Source organism: Pseudophryne corroboree, chromosome 1, assembly GCF_028390025.1.
Source record: "Pseudophryne corroboree isolate aPseCor3 chromosome 1, aPseCor3.hap2, whole genome shotgun sequence".
NCBI lineage: Eukaryota > Metazoa > Chordata > Amphibia > Anura > Myobatrachidae > Pseudophryne > Pseudophryne corroboree.
The window spans coordinates 172,032,748-172,052,585 of NC_086444.1; the positions used below are offsets into that span (position 1 = coordinate 172,032,748).

A 19,838-nucleotide genomic window follows, 5' to 3' on the forward strand; every position below is an offset into this window, starting at 1 on the left:
TTTGATAGCAGCGGTCATAGGCAGACCAGAGCCATGTCAAAGGCCACCGCCGCCCGCTGTCTCCTTCGCACCCACAGCCTTCTGCTCCGCACTGCCGCCTCCCACGTGTAGCCACCCACAGCATCCTGCTCTGCACTGCCGCCTCCTCCGCATCACCGCCCACAGCCTCTGCACCGCTAACCACAGCATCCTCATCTGCCACCGTCCACAGCCAACTCTGCACCACTGCTGACCACAACCTTCATGTCGCCAGTCACAGCCTCCTCCACACCGCCGCTGCTGATTAGGTAATTTTACACTGCTGTCTTTCTCTCTCCCATCTGTATGTTGTTGCTGTCCCTCTCTCTGCCACTCTTCCTGTCCCTATGTCACTGCTGTCACTCTCCCTGTCCCTATGTCCCTGCTGTCATTCTCCCTGTCCCTATATCCCTGCTGTCACTCTCCGTCTTTGCTGTCACTCTCCCTGTCCCTATGTCCCGCTGTCACTCTCCCTGACCCTATGTCCCTGCTGTCACTCTCCCTGTCCCGATGTCCCTGCTGTCACTCTCCCTGTCCCTATGTTCCTGCTGTCACTCTCTCTGTCCCTATGTTCCTGCTGTCACTCTCCCTGTCCCTATGTCCATGCTATCACTCTCTCTGTCCTTATGTCCCTGTGTCACTCTCCCTATTCCTATGTTCCTGCTGTCACACTCCCTGTCCCTATGTCCCAGCTGTCACTCTCCCTATGTCCCAGCTGTCACTCTCCCTGTCCCTATGTCCCTACTGTCACTCTCCATGTCCCTATGTCCCGCTGTCACTCTCCCTGTCCCTATGTTCCTGCTGTCACACTCCCTGTCCCTCTGTCACTCTCCCTGTCCCTGAATTGCAGCTCATACTGTGTGGCATAATGTGAATTTTGGCTCATTCCATGTGGCATAATGTGAATTTTGTCTCATTCTGTGTGAATTTTGGCTCAATCCATGTGGCATAATGTGAATTTTGGCTCATTCTGTGTGAATTTTGGCTCATTCCGTGTGGCATAATGTGAATTTTGGCTCATTCCGTGTGAATTTTGGCTCATTCCATGTGGCATAATGTGTAAGGAGCACCAGTACTAGATAGTATAAGGGGTCCTACTATTGTGGTGCATAATGTGTATAAGGGGTATATGGTGTGGTACACTACACTTAAGGACATGCCCCCTTTTGAGTGGCCACACCCCCTTTTCCGGAGCACAAAGGCGCGCGTTTAATAACAGCCTTCCCTTTTCTATACCCCCACTTCAAAATTTCAAATTTAACCACTGACGTAGGTAGTATACTGTCAAATAATATAAATAAACTGAAAAAATGACCATATTTACCTGTAAATGCTGGCTACCTATGTCTCTTGCTGTTTCCATAACTTTTGGTTTTATTTTGCATATTTTTTGGAAAAACTCGCAGCTGAAACAGACATAAATGATCGCAATGAATGAATCAAACAAAAAGTTAGCACCTTGTACTAAAACTTTATTAAAGTACTTATTTTATTCATGTCGATGCCAGATGCAGAGGAGTGTTTTCTTTGCAAATGCTCATGCATCATATTTGGTGGCTGATTAGTGAGTAATTTATAAAGATTCCTCTAAATATATGTAGGCTCGGACTTGGTCACAAGTGATTTGCGAAAATCCCCAGTGGGTCCCACTGATTCGTAATCAATCTTTCTATCATGGGAGGGCGGTGCCTGTGGCTACTGCACTGTTGGCTAAAGAGTGCAGTGCAGCTTCTTGCCGGGTCAGACATTAAGGCTGTTTTGACTGACCCGGTGGTGGCTGCAGGTGGCTGGATGGTTACTGGGTAGTGGCTAGATCCTCCTTCAGAGAAGGTGAAAAACCATGGGAAATACCATCCCTCAGGGGGAAGAGCAGTTTCACTATCCATGTCACCATCTATTACTATTAGTAACCTGGTAGTTCGCTTAGCTTGCCACAGAGCCCGCGAGGGTACACTTTGGCTCCCATGTTCTGGACCTTGATCTCCCCCCCCCCCCCTTGTGACGTGTCAGATGGTATTTCTCACACTTCTCTGCAGAGGATCTAGTCTCAACCATGGTTTAATGGGGTCCGGCAGCTACCGGAGCACTGCATTACTGGGTAATAAATCGCATGAGACTTTGCAAATAGAGGTCAGAGGACCATGTACTAAGCTCCGATTGGAGGAGCCCATCACATGCTCCTCTAAATGTGGAGATCAGCAGCAGCACAGCCCCATGGGATTGACTCATGGGGGGGCTGTGCCTGTCTGCTGGGTGCCTGAGGCTTCCTGTAAGTACACTGTGGTATAATGTGGGGACACTAGAAGTTGGCATAATATGAGGTTTCTACAGTGTGGCAAAATGTTGATTGAACTACAGTATGACATAATGTGTGTGTGCTACAGTTGGCATAATGTGGGGTGCTGGATAGTGTGGTATAATGTAAGTGTGGCATAATGGGGGCTTTACAGTATGGCATAATGGGTAGTGATTGGAACTACAGTGTGCCATAATGTGTGGGGCATTACAGTGTGGCATAATGTTTGGGGCACAACAGTGTGGCATAATGTAGTGGGCACTACATATGGATAGGTGATAGATGCACAATGAAGGATTCACAACAGCACAACCAGGGTGTCGCCCAGGTGCCCCCAAACAAGGGTGCATCACCTGCATGGGGGCACTGTGGCATATGAGAACTGGGGTTTCTCTGTGTGGCACAACGTGAACTGTAGGCTGGGAGTATTTACACGTTATACTTTATAGTTAACTAGCTGTTCTACCTGTTCTTCGCATGGGAGTTTCTGATTTTCACGGTTGTAAATATAAAGGAGTGTTAATAATTTGGTAAATCTATAGAGATGTAAATTTGAGATGTCTTAATTTAAGTAAATATTAATCCATGGTTTTTGGCGTTACCCGAGGAGCACCTGCAGGGTCGGACTGGCCCACAGGGGAACAGGGGAAACCACCGGTGGGCCCTACTGCCTGTGGGCCCTCCTCCTCCTCTAGGGATCAAGTTCCAGACTATCCTAGTGCACTGGATTTATGCATTATACATATGTTACATTATACTTCACAATAATTTGGTTTATTATATATTTACCAAGGGGCACAGGACATGTAATGGTTAGCTAAACCTCTGTGTGGCTGGCCACGCCCCCACTGGAACCTGGCTACACCTTTAAGCATGGGCCTCTACAGCAGCGTCCCCCCGGTGGGCCCTTCATGCCCCAGTCCGACACTGAGCACCCGTAGCAGATATGGTAAAAAGTGACAAGACCATTTTTGTAGTTTATTAAATTTTACACACTGGAAGTGCAATCCAGATTACGATCCGATTGTCCGTTTAGGCGTTATCGTTCACGCAACGCAAACCACGCATTGGTGATGACTTCATTATGTCAACCCCTTTTCATCCCCTTAGGGGAGGTTTATTAAAATTCTGATTGTGTAGTTTTCCTATTTCCCACCTGAAGAATACTTATGTTACATTTCATCTTCCTAACATATCCGGAAGTAAGAGAATTAGTGATGAGTCAGTCAGTCAGTGAGCAAGGGCTATATATGTATACTGTAGATCTGTCACTATGCGTACAACTTAGCATAGGCGCAAATATGCGCATTAGAGTCGACTTCGTTCAACTCTAATCTGCCACCTAGAACTTTATTACCAAATTTTTTCTTTCCACCCTCATTCTCTGCAAAATCGAAATGATCTTTTTTGCTGCACATAGAACTCATTAATAGGAACCCAGTGCTCAGACTCTGAAATAAACCCTACTATAAACAAGGTCTGATTGGTAGGGTTCTAGAGGGGATATGGCCAAACATGGAGGTGTACCCATGCTCACATTGAAACTTCTACTTGTGTGCACCGCATCCTCCATGGCTGTCCCACCAGGTTCCCCACACAATGGAATTAGTACCTGCCCCACCACCTTTTCAGCGACCTTGCTGACTGGTTTTCCTTAACAAATAATCAGATGCAAGCAAATTGTGGAATCCTTTAAAACCTTTTCTTCGTCATTGCTCAGAGTCCACATAACAGAAGACTGTTCAACAATCGGTACATGTATTAGAGTGTTGGTGTTTCTTGCATTCTATTTGGTGTACAGTCAATTAAGATTGAACATTTTTTTTTTTGTATTCCATTACCTGCTACTTATGCATCAAGTCTTCTAAACAGTGGACAAGTGGAAAAGCTATACATAGTGGGCCAGGCTCCAGGATCTGCCCAATTCCCCAGAGAAATGGGTAGTCCAGAGGCCCAATGCCATGATTCATAGTATTGTGCTGTGATGACACAATTTGTGGCGCCACATCCCCATACCTGGGCTTTCCTCTCAGCCATCTCTACTGGAGTCCAGGTAAAATGTCTGCAAGCATGCTGTAATTGGATATGTAAACCCAGCTGTTCTGTATGACACACTCCAGTGTATACTTACTTTGGGCTGTGCGTCAGATGTCCTGTCCATGCATCATCCCCAGGTTCAAATTTGCAAATGCTGATATTACATACGTAGCATCTCACAGTGTCTGATATTCCTAAAAATAAGCACTTGTTTAGTTTCCATTATGCCCAGTTGCTCCAAAATGTTTTGTTGACATTTTTTTTTTTAAATTCACAATTTTTTTTTATTGATAGTGTTTTACATATACAAACAAAAAAAACATACAGCAGCTAAACCTAGCTCAACAAACAGGTCAAGTACAAAAAATAGTATATCAAAAACATCAATGACATTGGATTTACAGTATATCTGTTAAACAAGATATGACATGTAGCAGGCAACATATCGCATATACAGGTATATAGTCAATACAACAATAAGGAGTCATTTCTAAAGCCTCCATGCTTCCCGCATCGCCCCAGAGCAAACAGGCATAATATCACATTCCGTATTAGCTACAGTATACATTACACAGGATACCTTCCCCTTTCCATCACGTCCCACCCACTCCAAGGGCTGACGTATTCCATCTATCCCATTTATTAGAGTATTTAACCAGCATGTCACTAGATCTAACATTGCTCGTTCATGGCCAGAAACCTCGTTGACCAGAGCCCGCCAATGAGATATATTGGGTAATTCAGGGGAGAACCATTTTCTGGCTATCAAGACTTTTGCCAGAGTGGTTAAGCATAGTACATAACGATATATGACCAGAGAATGCGTCTCTTCAAGGTCTAACCCGAACAGGCACAATCTAGAGTTCATTACTGGCAATGATGGTTCTGTAAGGACAATATCATTCCAAACTGCAGCCCAAAATGGTGACAACCTTGGGCATGACCATAATAGGTGCCAAAAGTCAGCACCCTCCCCATTGCACTTCGGACAGCAGGTATCAGAGCGAAGATGTGCACTATACAACATTAATGGGGTACGATATGTTCTATGTAAGGTATAAAAATATACCTGCTGATATCGAACACACGGGGTGGTATAACGAATGGATCCCAAAATCTGTATCCATTGTTCATTGGAGAGATCGCCAATATTACCTTCCCATTTAAGTTTCAAGGGGTCAAACAGATGAGAATTAACCTGCACATTCAATGCGGCATAAATCAGAGATGTGTGTCCCCTGGACCCCAACGAAAGGAGCAATTTCTTGACTGGAGACACCGATATAGTTAAGGGGGCCGTACCCAGCTGCGCCTGCAGTGCATGACGCAGCTGGAGGTAGTGAAAAAAAGCAGTATTAGCAACAGCATAGTCGCCACGTAGCCGCTCAAATGATTTAAGAATACCATTATCATAAAGCTGAGCAAATGTTGTAACTCCCATCCGCCGCCATAAAGTATCCGAGGATAGGGGCAGTAGCTCCCTATAAGAGGCACTAAACCACAGGGGTGTATCAGTATCAATGTCTTGCCAGTCAAAAAAGGTGTACGCCAATCGCCAGACCAGAAGAGCCTGTCTAAGAATAGGGGGAAGACCAGAGAGAGTAGAGCCAGATAGCAAAAAATGAAGTAGAGAGAGAGGAGACTCCACCCACTCGGCATAGAACCCCAACAATGTGTCCCCACCTGCATCCAGGAGCCAACAAGAAAGGTAAACCAGCTGAGAGGCCAAGTAGTATAGTCTCAAATTAGAGAGGCCAAGACCTCCATCTAACTTGGACTTAACCAGGGCCTTCATAGCCACCCTAGGCGCCCCACATCCCCAAACAAAAGAGTTCAATACGCTGTCAATAGAGGAAAAACTTTTTTAGGTATGTACACAGGAGAATGTTGCACACATACAGATACCTGGGTTGGATAGACATTTTAAATAAATTAATATGGCCCATCACAGTGAGAGGAAGCTTCTTCCACAGGTGAGCCTTCTTTTTAAAATTACGTGTCACAGGCTCCACATTTAACGCAACATAGTCCTGCGGACAAGGAGAGATCCAAATCCCCAAATATTTAAACTGGAGGGTCCACTGCAGCGGGCAAGAGGAGTCCGTCACATCAGGGAGAACACCAGATATGGGGTAGATATTGGACTTGTTCCAATTTATCTGTAAACCAGAATAAGTTCCAAAATGATTAACTAACTGCAACATAGTGAGTAACGAATTCTCAGAATCATTAAGAAATAAAAGCATATCGTCAGCATATAGTGCGATAGTATCAACATGGCTCCCAACCTTAATGCCTACAATGTCCGGGGACATACGTAAGCAACTAGCTAGCGGTTCAAGGGCAAATAGGGCCGGAGAGAGTGGGCATGGGCAGCCCTGCCTCGTACCCCTCTCCAGTGAAAAGGGTCGTGACACATGACCATTGACTGAAACACGAGCAGCCGGGGAAGAATAGAGCAACGGGACCCACCGAACGCTAATTTATGAAGCACTTCCCACAGGTACCCCCATTCTACCGAGTCAAAGGCCTTGGCAGCATCCAGGGACACCACCACTGCCCCCGCCTCGGACCTGTCCCCTCTCTGCAGATGGCAAAAGAGTCTTCGGAGGTTCTGTACCATAGACTTCCCCGGCATAAAACCCGTTTGGTCACAGTGGACAATAGATGTAACAACTTCATTTAAACGAACAGCTAAAATTGTAGCCAAAATTTTTACATCTGTAGATAATAGGGAGATAGGGCGATAGGAGTCCGAGGAGGTGGGGTCCTTACCCGGCTTAAGAATTACTATTATTATAGCCTCAGACATCGAGGGGGGCAAAGAACCGTAGTCAAACAAAGTGTTAAATAGTTCAACCAAATAAGGGGTATAGAATTCTTTAAAGCGTTTGTACAATTCAATGGGTATTCCGTCACACCCGGGAGCCTTATTATTGGGGAACGATGCTATAGCAGCATCTAATTCCTCTGTGGTGAATGGGGAATCCAAATATTCAACAGATTCCGGAGACAGTTGGGGCAATTGTATATGGGAGAGATAGTCTCTCAGTTGATCCATTGTATAAGACACTTTAGACCCGTACAGCGAAGAGTAGTAATCAAAAAATACTTCAGTAATATCAGGGCACGAGTACTTCATAACACCCTGGGGATCACACACCTATTGGACAGAAATACTACCCCTCTCTTCCCTAGATAGGAAGGCGAGATAACTACCCCCAATCTCCGCCTGTGAGTATAGAGAATGCTTGGAGAACAATAACCGATGCTTGGATTTATCTAAAAGAAACGTCGTCCACTCCCGTCTGGCCATCTCCCAGCTAGCATGCAAGGAGGGGGATTTGTGCAAAATATAGTCGGCTTCTAATTGACAACAAATTTTTTCAAGGCGGGATTCCTCTTCCCTACTAGACCTTTTAAAAAGCAGCCACCATTTTAATAAGGGAGCCACGGATAGAGGCTTTAAATGCATCATGCTTAACAGTAGGGGTAGGGCAGGAGGCGTTAAAATCCTGGAAGTCTCGCCAGTCAGCAAGCAAATCAGCTCCATCACCCATTAAGGACAGCCAGAATGGGTTACGTTTCCAAAACAAGACCCCCTGGGGAGACAAAGGATCTAAGACCAATAAGACAGGTGAATGGTCGGAAATCCCTCTGGGTAAGTATTTCATCTGAGGTACCTTAGGGGTCAAGGAGTAACTTCTAAAAAGAAGAACAGGCGCTCAGTAAGGGTTGCTGCACCAAGCTGCTGCCAATGGACAGGAGAGTCACTCCTGAGGGTAACGGAAAAGATGTATAGGGTGGGCAGCGCTATAGTTGAAGTGATTGAAATAAACAGTTTTTTACAATATATATTAAAATTCTTTGTCAATTTATTAAAAAACAAATAAAATATGAATATTATTCACTCCTCAAAATTATTGGTAAAAATACAAATGTGCACCTAGATCAGTTCATCTCCATCTATATGTTAGACCATAAGTGTCTGTTCCTGAGTTAATGCCCTGGTAAGTCCACAAGTCCCTCAGAGGTTTGTTCACAAATTGACACAGTTCGGTTATTTGATAGTTACCGATCACCGTATTAGAGGTGGAAAGGCTTCCATGATGGTGCTTCCATGCTGGAAATGGATGTCCTCATTTAGATGGTGATTGCTGTGGTTGTCCTCATTAGGGTAGGTGGAGGTTTGCTGGTGGGTTCCGGGCTGGTTCAGACACAGGGTGGCTTCCCCAAAAGATTTGCAGCTTTGTCAAAGGATCCTTTGACAAAGCTGCAAATCTTTTGGGGAAGCAGTGAAACGCGTTAGGACCCCCCATCTGCACCACTTCAGTTCTCCAAGACCGCCACCCTGTGTCTGAACCAGCCCGGAACCCACCAGCAAACCTCCACCTACCCTAATGAGGACAACCACAGCAATCACCATCTAAATGAGGACATCCATTTCCAGCATGGAAGCACCATCATGGAAGCCTTTCCACCTCTAATACGGTGATCGGTAACTATCAAATAACTGAACTGTGTCAATTTGTGAACAAACCTCTGAGGGACTTGTGGACTTACCAGGGCATTAACTCAGGAACAGACACTTATGGTCTAACATATAGATGGAGATGAACTGATCTAGGTGCACATTTGTATTTTTACCAATAATTTTGAGGAGTGAATAATATTCATATTTTATTTGTTTTTTAATAAATTGACAAAGAATTTTAATATATATTGTAAAAAACTGTTTATTTCAATCACTTCAACTATAGCGCTGCCCACCCTATACATCTTTACCTTAGGGGTCAAATCTGGTGATATGAGGGCCAGGTCAATACAGGAGAATGTATTAAAAGTAGCCGAATAGCAGGAGTATTGGCTCACATGGGGAAACCGGACCCTCCAAATATCAATTAATCCCAATTCAGTAATTAAATTAGAGAAGGGGGTAGGAGAAGGAGATGATAGATCAGTATGGGGGCTCTCTCTCCACCTATCTAAAGATAAGCCCATTACATTATTATAGTCACCAATACAGATGGTGGGAGTAGATGGTGACAATGCAACAAACGACATAGCTTGTCGCAAAACATCATTATTGTAAGGGGGGGGAACATATAGTGCAAGAATATTTAGAAGGGTGGAGTTAACGTAGGCTCTAAGAAAAACAAAGCGACCATACTGATCCACCTGACTATGATCTAAATGAAAATTTACAGATTTTCTGATAAGTACAGACACCCCCCTGGCATTTTGTGAAAAGGTAGAATCAAACAGCCATCCCACCCACGTTTATTTCAGGGCCATCGTCTTAACACCAACCAAATGAGTCTCCGAAAAGCAAATAATATCCGTCTTATATTTTTTAGCTTGCGACAGGACCAATGCTCGCTTTATTTTATTGTTAAGGCCCCTCACGTTCCAGCCGAGTAGGTGAAGCCCCTCAGATGCTACCAACATTGAAAGACGTTAGACTGGAAAACAGGAGAAAAGTAGAGAAAAGGAGAAAAAGGTGAAATGACACAATGACAGAGAATACCTCATCAGAGCACATGTAGATCAGAGCAGCAGGCGTACAAATACGCAAAAGAGAGGAAGAGAAAAAGTTCGGAGCAATCGAGAAACAAGGATGCCAGAACACATCCACCATGACTATAAAGATACATTGCAGCCTTAAATCACCAGCAGTACTTGACCATAACAAAAAATACCAATATTTAAGCAAAAAAAACAGTAAAACAGCAACAACCCAACCACCCCCCACCCTGTACATCCATCAGGAACCTAGATATACCTATATCCCCAACCAAACTTCCCGTAACCTAAACTAAAAAAAAAAACTAAATAGTAAAGGTCGTAAAAAGGGAACAGTTAGGAGTAGACACCCCCAACTACTATATCACAGCAAGGGCTCCCTGTAAAGGAGAGTGGCCCCGGTAAAAAGACAGACAAATAAACCTTCACATACAATAGTCAACCATATGAACTCTCACATAATTAAAAAAAACCTGAGAGAGAGAGAGAGAAAAAACCACAGAATAAACTGGCGGTACAATAGGAGCTCCATTCAGCGAGGTGCACGCGGTCTCTGCTCCAGCCACGCCTCGGCCTCTCTCGGAGAGTTGAAGAAATGGGTAGAGCCCTCATATATCACCCGCAGTCTGGCAGGGAACAGCATTGAATACTGAATCTGCCTGTCCCTCAGCTTTCGTTTGACCTGAAGAAATTGGGACCTGGATTTCTGTACGTCCATAGCAAAGTCAGGGAAAACAGACACAGAGTGGTTATCAAACTGCAACGGACCGTGCAACCTGGCCAGGCGGAGAATGGCATCCCGATCCTTGAAGTGGAGCATGCGGGCAATAAGGGAGCGCGCTGGGGCATCTGGAGGGGGGCCTGAAAGGGTAAACGATGTGCGCGCTCCACCGCGAATTGCGCACTAAAATCATCTTTTTTAAACACACTGAGTAGCCAGTCCTCCAAGAATTTTTCTGGATGTGTACCCTCAGCTCGCTCAGGCAGCCCCACAAAGTGTACGTTATAGCTTCGTAAGCGGCCCTCCATATCCGACAACTTGGTTTTAATAGCAGCCATCTGGGATGAAAGGTCAGCGACACTATCCTTGAGTGGTGCAGTCACATCTTCAATGTCAGAGACACGCTGCTCTACACCCCCCACACGCTCACGCAGCCTTTGCATGTCATGACGAATAATTGAGATATCAGCCTGAACCTGGCCGATCTTGTCCATCACCCTCGTCTCAGACGTATTGATGGCTTGCAGAATTTGCTGTGTGGATTGCATAGCATCAGTAACAGAGGTTTCCTCCGAAGCGTGCTGCGGTGACGGAGGCGGTGTAGCCTGGGTACGCGGGGGTGTCGGCCCGCGTGGATTTCTAGCAAATCTTTCCAAGCGCGCAGCAGTGGCAGCAGCATTGCCGGTTTTTCCCATAGCACTGCAGGAGGAATAATCGCTCCATGAAAAAAAGAGTAAATAAGCACAAAGAGAGTGGCAAAGTCTTATATAGTGAAGCTTGGAGTACAGTAGCTGCTTCAGGGAATTAAGAAACACAAAATGCACCCCTGAGTGTGATCAAACAGGATCCAAGATAAACAGGGCACAGTCAGTATTCATAGAAGGCAGTGCAGCACATCAGAATTGTAATCCAAATATGTTGAGAGAGACTCAGGCAACCAGTCCAATGCAGGGCCCAGGCATAAACATATATACTGCAGCACACTGGGTGGGAAGCAGCAGGCCCCTGTAATTGCCAGCAGCAGTTATTAATGGAGCATGTGTCCCAGCACCACAGAGAGGGGAGGGGAGAGTACCTTGTGCAGGGAGAGGTCACAAGCAGGGCAGAAGGCGCAGCTGCGGGCCGGGGAGGTCCCTCCACAATGTCCAAATCTCTGCAGGTACAAGGCGCACAGCGGCGCCAGACGTCTCATGGGGTGCAGGAGAGGTTCACACAGCAGCAGATGAGTGTGAATTCCAAAAACACCGGGGTTAAGGATGGGTTCAAGGATGAAGAATAGGGAGCTACAGCAGCCTGCTGCCTACTCCATGCTGTGCCAGGCCACGCCCCCCGTTTTGTTGACATTTACATTTAAAAGTATGATGTAGTCTGTGTAATAGGAGACATTGGTGTTGGATATTTATCATCTTTACCATTTCACGCTTCACTCAGTTTGCTTTAGAAAAAGTCATTCATATTCCAAAAGTGAGTGCTCTATAATACTATGGGGCAGATGTACTAAGCACTGGAGAGTGATAGAGTGGAGAGAGGTAAAGTACCAACCAATCAACTTCTTACTGCGATGTTACAGGCTGTGTATGAAAAATGACAGTTATGAGCTGATTGGTTGGAAGTTTATCTCTCTCCACTCTCCAAGTCTTGGTACATCTGCCCCTTATTGTACGTTGTACAGGGTCATGTTCTGGTACTACAATACAATAATAATGTACGTGGGAAGGAGTAGAGCACAAATAACATACATTTGTGAAGGTTCTTATGTTAAAATCAAAGTGATAATGTTCCTTGATGTTTTTTAAGTAATTTCTGCAAAATAGATGGTGCTCCTTGCTGCTGCTGATAACTCACTACTCCTTCACCTGTATAAAGTATTTTGTTCTACTGTATATAGAATGCTCTCTGTTGTATGTACACTGTATAACATTCTAAGCTGGAGCCATCTACTGGCCTGTCAATTCATTCATAAAAATCAATATAATTCATTAAATATCAAAGTCAATAACTGTAGGTTCAGTCAATAACCGTTGACTTATCCTACCACAACCACCCTGAATTGCATCATCATGTCCCCTCCCTCCTGCAAAATGCCCTGCTTTCTCTGCTGAAGACTGGACTACGATGAGGCGGTTAACAACAACCGTAGTCACTGCCCTGCCCATATCATTTCAGAAATGGACAGGATGAGATAGGGTTATCTATTATCACAACCTCCATGAAATTCTGGTATCTCCTGAACATTCATTACACTATGTAAAAACATTCTTATATAGTGTCACTGTCCATATTAAACATAGCCCTACAGGCAGGGCCGGCGCCACCATTAGGCAGCTATAGGCAGCTGCCTATGGGCGGCAGCATTTGAAGGGCGGTGCTGAGTGTAAGAAAAAAAATGTAGGAAGTGACTGCTCTGCACTCACCATGAAGGATGTGAGGCACCGCTACCCACTCACCCGGTGTCGGATCAAAACCACATGTCCGGAGCTGTTCCCACATCCCCTTCTTGCTTTGCTCACTTAAACCCCCGCCCTCCCGACCTGATGACCGTTTAGGAGATCTGCTCCGCTGGCTCCACAAACCTGCCAAGGAGGCAACGGCTGCTGCTGGAGCCCGAGGAGGAGGAGGAGAGCGGGACCTTCACCCATTGCGGACAGTGCTTCCCCAACCACTGGCGGATCCCCCTGTCATTTCTGATGCTTTACTTTAACTGGCAGCATGGGGACGGGACGCGAAATTGACCCTCGTGGTCATCTTCACCAGGAGCTTGAGCTGATCCCCTGGCACTCCCCACCCCGACAAACCAAGTCCCCGCCTCGCATCTCACCATCATCCTGCCGATAGGTGAGTACTGAGTAGCAGATAGTTCAGGGATGTGCAGGTGCCGCACCATACATTGCTCCCTGCCAGCATTGAGCCGCATCCTCCCACACAGTAGCGCCGTGTGGGACAGTTATCTCAACAGTCTGCCCTTGCCTGATGCTGTTGATTCACAGAGGGGCTTCTTCTACGTGGTTGGGGAATGAGGTTACTACAGAAGTGTGTAGCACAGTCCCAATGTCACACAACACCACCCTTCCCTGTGTTTTATTTATATATATATATATATATATATATATATATAATTTGAATTTGAACCTATCCTACACAACATTATACTGGTTCCCCCAAGACCCACTGTGCATATTGGAAATGCACATACTATACAACATGGTAATCCGAGCAGTGTTGGGATTCCGAACGATGGGATCCTGACCACATTTCATATAGATGATGCATGCTGTATAGCCTGTGCATCTCCAGTATGCACAGCGGGGTTTGGGGGAACCAGTATAACATTGTAGGATGGGTCAAAATTACATATTATATATATATATATATATATTCTCTCTCTCTCTCTCTCTCTCTCTATATATATATATATATGTATATTTATATAATGTATATGAAATGCGGTCAGGATCCCATCGTTGGGAACGCTGGGATACCAAAATACAGGGAGAAGTAAGCTGTGGGATCGGACAAGGGTTTTGGGGAGAGGTTAGTCTGCAGGGTTGGAGGGTTAAGGTTAGGCTGCTGGTAGGGGTGGTCAGGGTTAGGCTGCAGGAGGGGGGGTTAGGGATTAGGGTTAGATTATTTAATTAGTAAATGTCGTGATTTTAATCTCCGGGATGCCGCTGTTGGCGGTGGCTGTGGAATTTCTAAGATGGCATGTCTGCACTTTTTTTTACCTGAGGGCTCGGTATTTGGCAGGGGGGATGCTGACTATTTGCCTAGGGTGCTGAGAAACCTTGCACCGGCCCTGCCTACAGGGCAAACAGCTGAGGGAATAACAGGTGGGGGTGTTGCTATGAACCATCAGGGCTCTCAATTAAAGATGCACTCCTGGGTCCACAGAATGACTAGGTCTCAGATACTTTTTACTTGCCACCCGGTCCGGAGGCACAGTGAAGGCCAACTTATTTGTTTCCCTACTGTATGTAAAATATAGGAGCAACACAGAAACAAACAGGCAGCACAGTTGTACTGTAGTTAATGATCAGAAAAGCAGTAACCTGTGTAGAAAAGTCCTGCTCTGGCAAGTCCATCAGGTTGCACATTGGCATCCGGAGGCCATCTTTTAAATGACTCTAAACGGACGTTCTCATCCTCAAAGATGTTCAAGCTGGTCATGCCTTAGAAACATATAAACACATTTTATATGGAGGATATCTTAATATTATATGCTGTGCTGCTACATCATATTACTATTTAATAATACATAAGAAAAAGTGAGAGTCTGTAAATAGCTTTCCTAACATAATGCACTTTCTAAAAAGGTGCATACAGTAGGTCGTATGAAGGGTGTGCATAGGTCTGAGTGTAGAGAAAGATGGATGTCATATTTGGAGGTCTGGGAAACGTGGTGGGATAAAACAGAGGTCAGATTGGCATGAGGGGACGTCTCGATGGCATGTGGGGAGGTTTGAGTGGCATGTGGGTGAGGTGCATAAGTCTGAGTAGCATATGGGGGATGAAAATAGTTCTGAGTGGCATGCAAGGTGGGCTGAATGGCATGCAATGAAGGTTGGGGAACACGTGGTGGGATATACAAAGGTCAAAATGGCATGTGGGGAAGTCCAGATGGCTTGTGGAGAGGTCTGGGTCGTAAGTGGTGTTATATGCATATGTCTGAGTGGCATGTTGGTGATGTGTGTAAGTCTGATTGACATGCAAGGTGGGCTGAGTGGCATGTAAGTGGGTCTGGGTAGATGTTGCAGCATGTGCATAGGTCTGAGTGACATATAGAGATATTCATATGTCTGAGTGGCATGTGAGAAGGTCTGAATGGCATGTGAGGAGGTCATGGTAGCATGTGGTGGATGTGCATAAATCTGAGAGCCATGTGGGGAGGTCAGAATGGCACGTGGAGAGGACTGGGTAGCATATGGTGTTATGTGCAAAGGTCTGAATGTCATGTGGGAGGAGTGCATTGGTTTGAGTGGCATTTGAAGAGGTCTAGGTGGTATGTGAGGAGATTTTGGTGGTTTGTGGTGAGATGTGCATAGGCATAAGTGGCATATGGGGGATGTGCATAGGTCTGAGGAGCAAGTGGAGGAATATGTATTAGTTGTGTGGCATGTGAGGAGGTCTGGTTGGTGTGTAGTGGGATATGCATAGATCTGAGTGACATGTGGGAATCATGCATAGAGTAGGTCTGAGTGGCATATGGGAGGGTGTATATGTCTGAGTGTCATGTGGGGGCATGCACATATTACAGAGTGGCACGTTGTTAAGCCTGGATTACATGAGGGGGTGTGCATACTGTAGGTCAGAGCGGCATGTGGGGAGCTCTGGATGGCATGTGGGAAGCCTGAGTAACATATGAAGGAGATTTGGAGCAATGTATAGAATCTAAGGGCATTTTATGGTTAATCTGAATTTGAGAGCATGTGAAGGAACTTTGTGGCAAGGGAAGGGTCTATGGGCGTGTGGTAAAATTTTGCATGGGCATGTGTAGGCATTTGGGCATGATGAGTGCATTATGGTGTACTGTGCATGTGGGTCCGAGGGAGCCCACACTGTACACCCTGGTGGGTTTAGGTAGCAGTGAGGGTCGGTGTAGAAAGCAGTGAGGGTGGGTGAGTGTAGGGAACTGGGCTCAGTTGGGGAAGGGTATATGGAACAGTGAGTGAGGGGAGCAGAGAGAGGGGGTGTAGGGAGCAGTGAGGATGGGTGAGTGTAGGGAACAGTGAGGAAGAGTGTAAGGAGCAGTGAGTGAGGGTGGAAGAGAGAGTGGGTGTAGGGAGCAGTGAGGGTGAGTGTAGGGAACAGTGAGGGACGATCAGTGGAGCCGCTGACGCTGAGCCCAGTATGTGTGCCAACTGACCGTTGTAACATGCTCCGTCTCTGTGACTCAGCATATAGCTGCCTCGGTCTGCTACTGCGCTGGACTCTCCCTCCGGCTCCTACACTCACATTTGCACCGATTGGAAGGCAGAGCCCTGGAGCTCTGCATGTTACAAAGCTAACAGCTGAGCTGATAAAAAGGACTCCCTTCAAGGGAGACAGGCCTGCTGCGGGTGGCGGCAGACAGATTAAAGTGATCACGGGTGCTGGCCGCCGTGGCCGGTTTGCAGTGGATGGGGGCGGTGGCGGGTTGTTAGTATGGCGGTTCTCCACCCAAAGTGTCTATGCGCACACGCATAGTTACGACCCTGCCCATGGTGACCAATCAGCTGCTCTCTATAATTTTATAGTGTGTAAATTATAAATATTACTTAAATGCTGGTTGGTTGCAATGGGCTACTTCTCCTCTGGCTCACTCTCCAATCTTTTCACTGCTTAGTACATCTCCCCCATAGCTCTCTAGTCACTCAAGGAGAAATGTATGGAGCAGAGAAAAAATTGGAGAAGTGTGCCAATAGATTAGTTGCCCATGGCAACCACTCAGCTTTGAGGTAACGTTTATCAAGTGAATTCTATAAACTTATAGGTAGAAGCTGATTGGGTTCTATGGGCAACTTCTCCACTGGCCCACTTCTCCACTTTTCACTGCTTCATATATCTACCCCCCAGTTCTGATAACAGTGGAACCTCCTGTCCCATACCAATCCTCACTGCTAGGTCACCCCCCACCCAAATTTCCAGGCTACCCACACGCATTCAGAACCCAGCAAACCTGATCCCCATCTCTCCTGTCCCCTCCCTTCCCTTCTCCTGTGCACTCTGGAATGCTAGATCAGTCTGCAACAAGTTGCCAGCTATCCACGACCTCTTCATCTCCCATTCTTTTAACCTTCTCACCATCAGTGAAACCTGGCTCTCCTCCTCTGATACCACCTCCCCTGCTGCACTCTCCTACGGAGGCCTCTCCTTCACCTACACATTGAAACCTGATGGTCGCCAGGGTGGAGGCGTGGGCATCCTTCTCTCCCCAAACTGCACCTTTCGTGTCATCCCACCTGAGCCCTCCCTCACCTTCTCCACCTTTGAGATCCACACTATCCGCCTCTTCTACCTCATTCACCTCCATGTGGCAGTGATCTACCGCCCCCCTGGCCGCTGTTCACCTTTCCTTGACAACTTTGCTGCCTGGCTTCCCCACTTTCTCTTCTCCGACCTACCCTCTATCATCCTCGGTGACTTAAACATCCCTATCGAAATCACTAATGCAGCTTCCTGTAATCTTCTTGCCCTTTCCACCTCCTTTGGACTTTCTCAATGGTCCTCTGCCCCTACTCACAATCTCGGCCACTCCCTCGACCTTGTCTTCACCCACCGATGTAATCTCTCTGATGTCTCTAACTCTTCCTTCCCTCTCTCTGACCACCATTTGCTTTCTTTCACCCTCTCATCTTCCCCTCTCCACGCCCAGACCTACCATCACCAGACGCAATCTCGGGTCTCTCAACCCCGCTATCCTGTCCTCCCTCGATACCTTCCTCTCTCCTCTTTCCACTATGACTTGTCCCAACCAGGCAGCCGCCTTCTATAACTCTTCCCTTACTGCAGCTCTCGACTCTGTGGCACCCCTCTCCTCTGTCCCTCTCCGCCACTCTAAACCCCAACCCTGGCACACCAAACTTACACGATTCCTACAAAAATGTTCACACTCCACAGAACGCTCCTGGAGGAGATCCCACTCTCTAGCAGACTTCCTCCATTTCAGGTTTATCCTCTCCTCCTATAGCTCTGCTCTTTCTCTCGCCAAGCAGTCCTTTTTCAAGCACTCATCTCTTCTCAGTCCTCCAGTCCACGCCGACTCTTTGAAACTTTCAACACTCTCCTTCGCCCCCTCCTCCTTCCCTCCCCTCCTCCCTCACTGCCACTGACTTTGCCTCCTTCTTCATCTCCAAAATTGAGGATATTCAAAATTACATCTCCTCCCATCAGCCCTCTGCTGCCCCCCTGCCCCCACCATCCCTCCCCTCCATCCATCCCACCCTGTCCTGCTTCCGTCCCATCTCAGACAAGGAAGTCCACTCCCTCATCTTATCCTCCCCCCCTCAAACTGCCCCTTGGACCCCCTCCCCTCCCGTCTTTTCCGCTCCCTCCCCCCACTGCCTGCTCCCACCTTGCTCACCTCTTTAACCTATCTCTCTCTACTGGCATCTTTCCCTCACCATTCAAACATGCTCTGGTGTCCCCTATTCTCAAAACAACCAACCTCGACCCTTCATCACTCACTAGCTTCTGCCCCATCTCTCTTCTCCCCTTCGCCTCCAAACTACTTGAACGACTGGTCTACAGCCGCCTCACAAGCTACCTCTCTGACCACTCCATCCTTGACCCACTACAATCTGGCTTTCGCCCACTCCACTCCACCGAGACTGCCCTGGTGAAAGTCACCAATGACCTGCTTTCGGCCAAATCCAAGGGCCACTTCTCTTTGCTCATCCTTCTGGACCTCTCTGCTGCCTTTGACACCATGGATCACCCTCTCCTCCTCTGCACACTCCAAAATGTTGGCCTCTCTAGCACCGTCCTTGACTGGTTTACCTCATACCTCACTAACCGCTCCTTCTCTATGTCTGCCTCCAGAACCACCTCACACCCTTCCATCCTTCCTGTTGGTGTCCCTCAGGGTTCTGTCCTAGGCTCCCTTCTGTTCTCCCTGTACACCTCTTCCCTGGGTGCGCTCATTAACTCCTTTGGCCTTCAATACCACCTCTATGCTGATGACACACAACTCTACCTCTCCTCTCCTGAACTGTCCCCCTCTGTCCTCTCTCAGGTCTCCAGCTGCCTCTCTGCCATCTCCTCCTGGATGTCTGAGCGCTCTCTGAAGCTCAAGATGGACAAAACTGAACTCATTATCTTTTCCCCAGCCAGAGCAACACTCCCTACAAATATCTCTATCACTGTTGACAACACTATCATCTCCCCCGTTCCCCAACTCCGCTGCCTGGGCATCACTCTTGACTCCTCCCTCTCCTTTGCATCCTACATCCAAGCTCTGGCGCAATCTTGTCGGTTTCAGCTACGCAACATTTCTTGCATCAGGCCATTCCTCTCACAGAGTGCAACTAAACTTATCCACTCACTGGTCATCTCACGACTCGATTACTGCAATGTTCTCCTCACTGGCCTCACTTGCTCCCACCTCGCACCGCTCCAATCTTTCCTCAACTCCGCAGCTAGGCTCATCTTCCTCTCCCACCGCTCCACTTCTGCCACTCCCCTTCGACAAAATCTACACTGGCTCCCATTCCCCTACAGAATCCTCTTCAAACTCCTCACCCTCACATACAAGGCCATCTCTAATTCCAC

The 19,838-nt window shown here is 46.9% G+C and overlaps 1 protein-coding gene across 1 annotated transcript in view; it reads right to left on the bottom strand.

Annotated features, from left to right (window-relative positions):
- Window positions 1-19,838, bottom strand: part of LOC134893243 (baculoviral IAP repeat-containing protein 1f-like) — a 217,664-nt gene that overhangs the window by 130,175 nt on the left and 67,651 nt on the right. Inside the window, exon 8 of the mRNA XM_063913674.1 lies at window positions 14,642-14,761. Within this exon, the coding sequence (XP_063769744.1) occupies window positions 14,642-14,761 (120 nt within the window). The remainder of the gene's footprint in view (window positions 1-14,641; window positions 14,762-19,838) is intronic.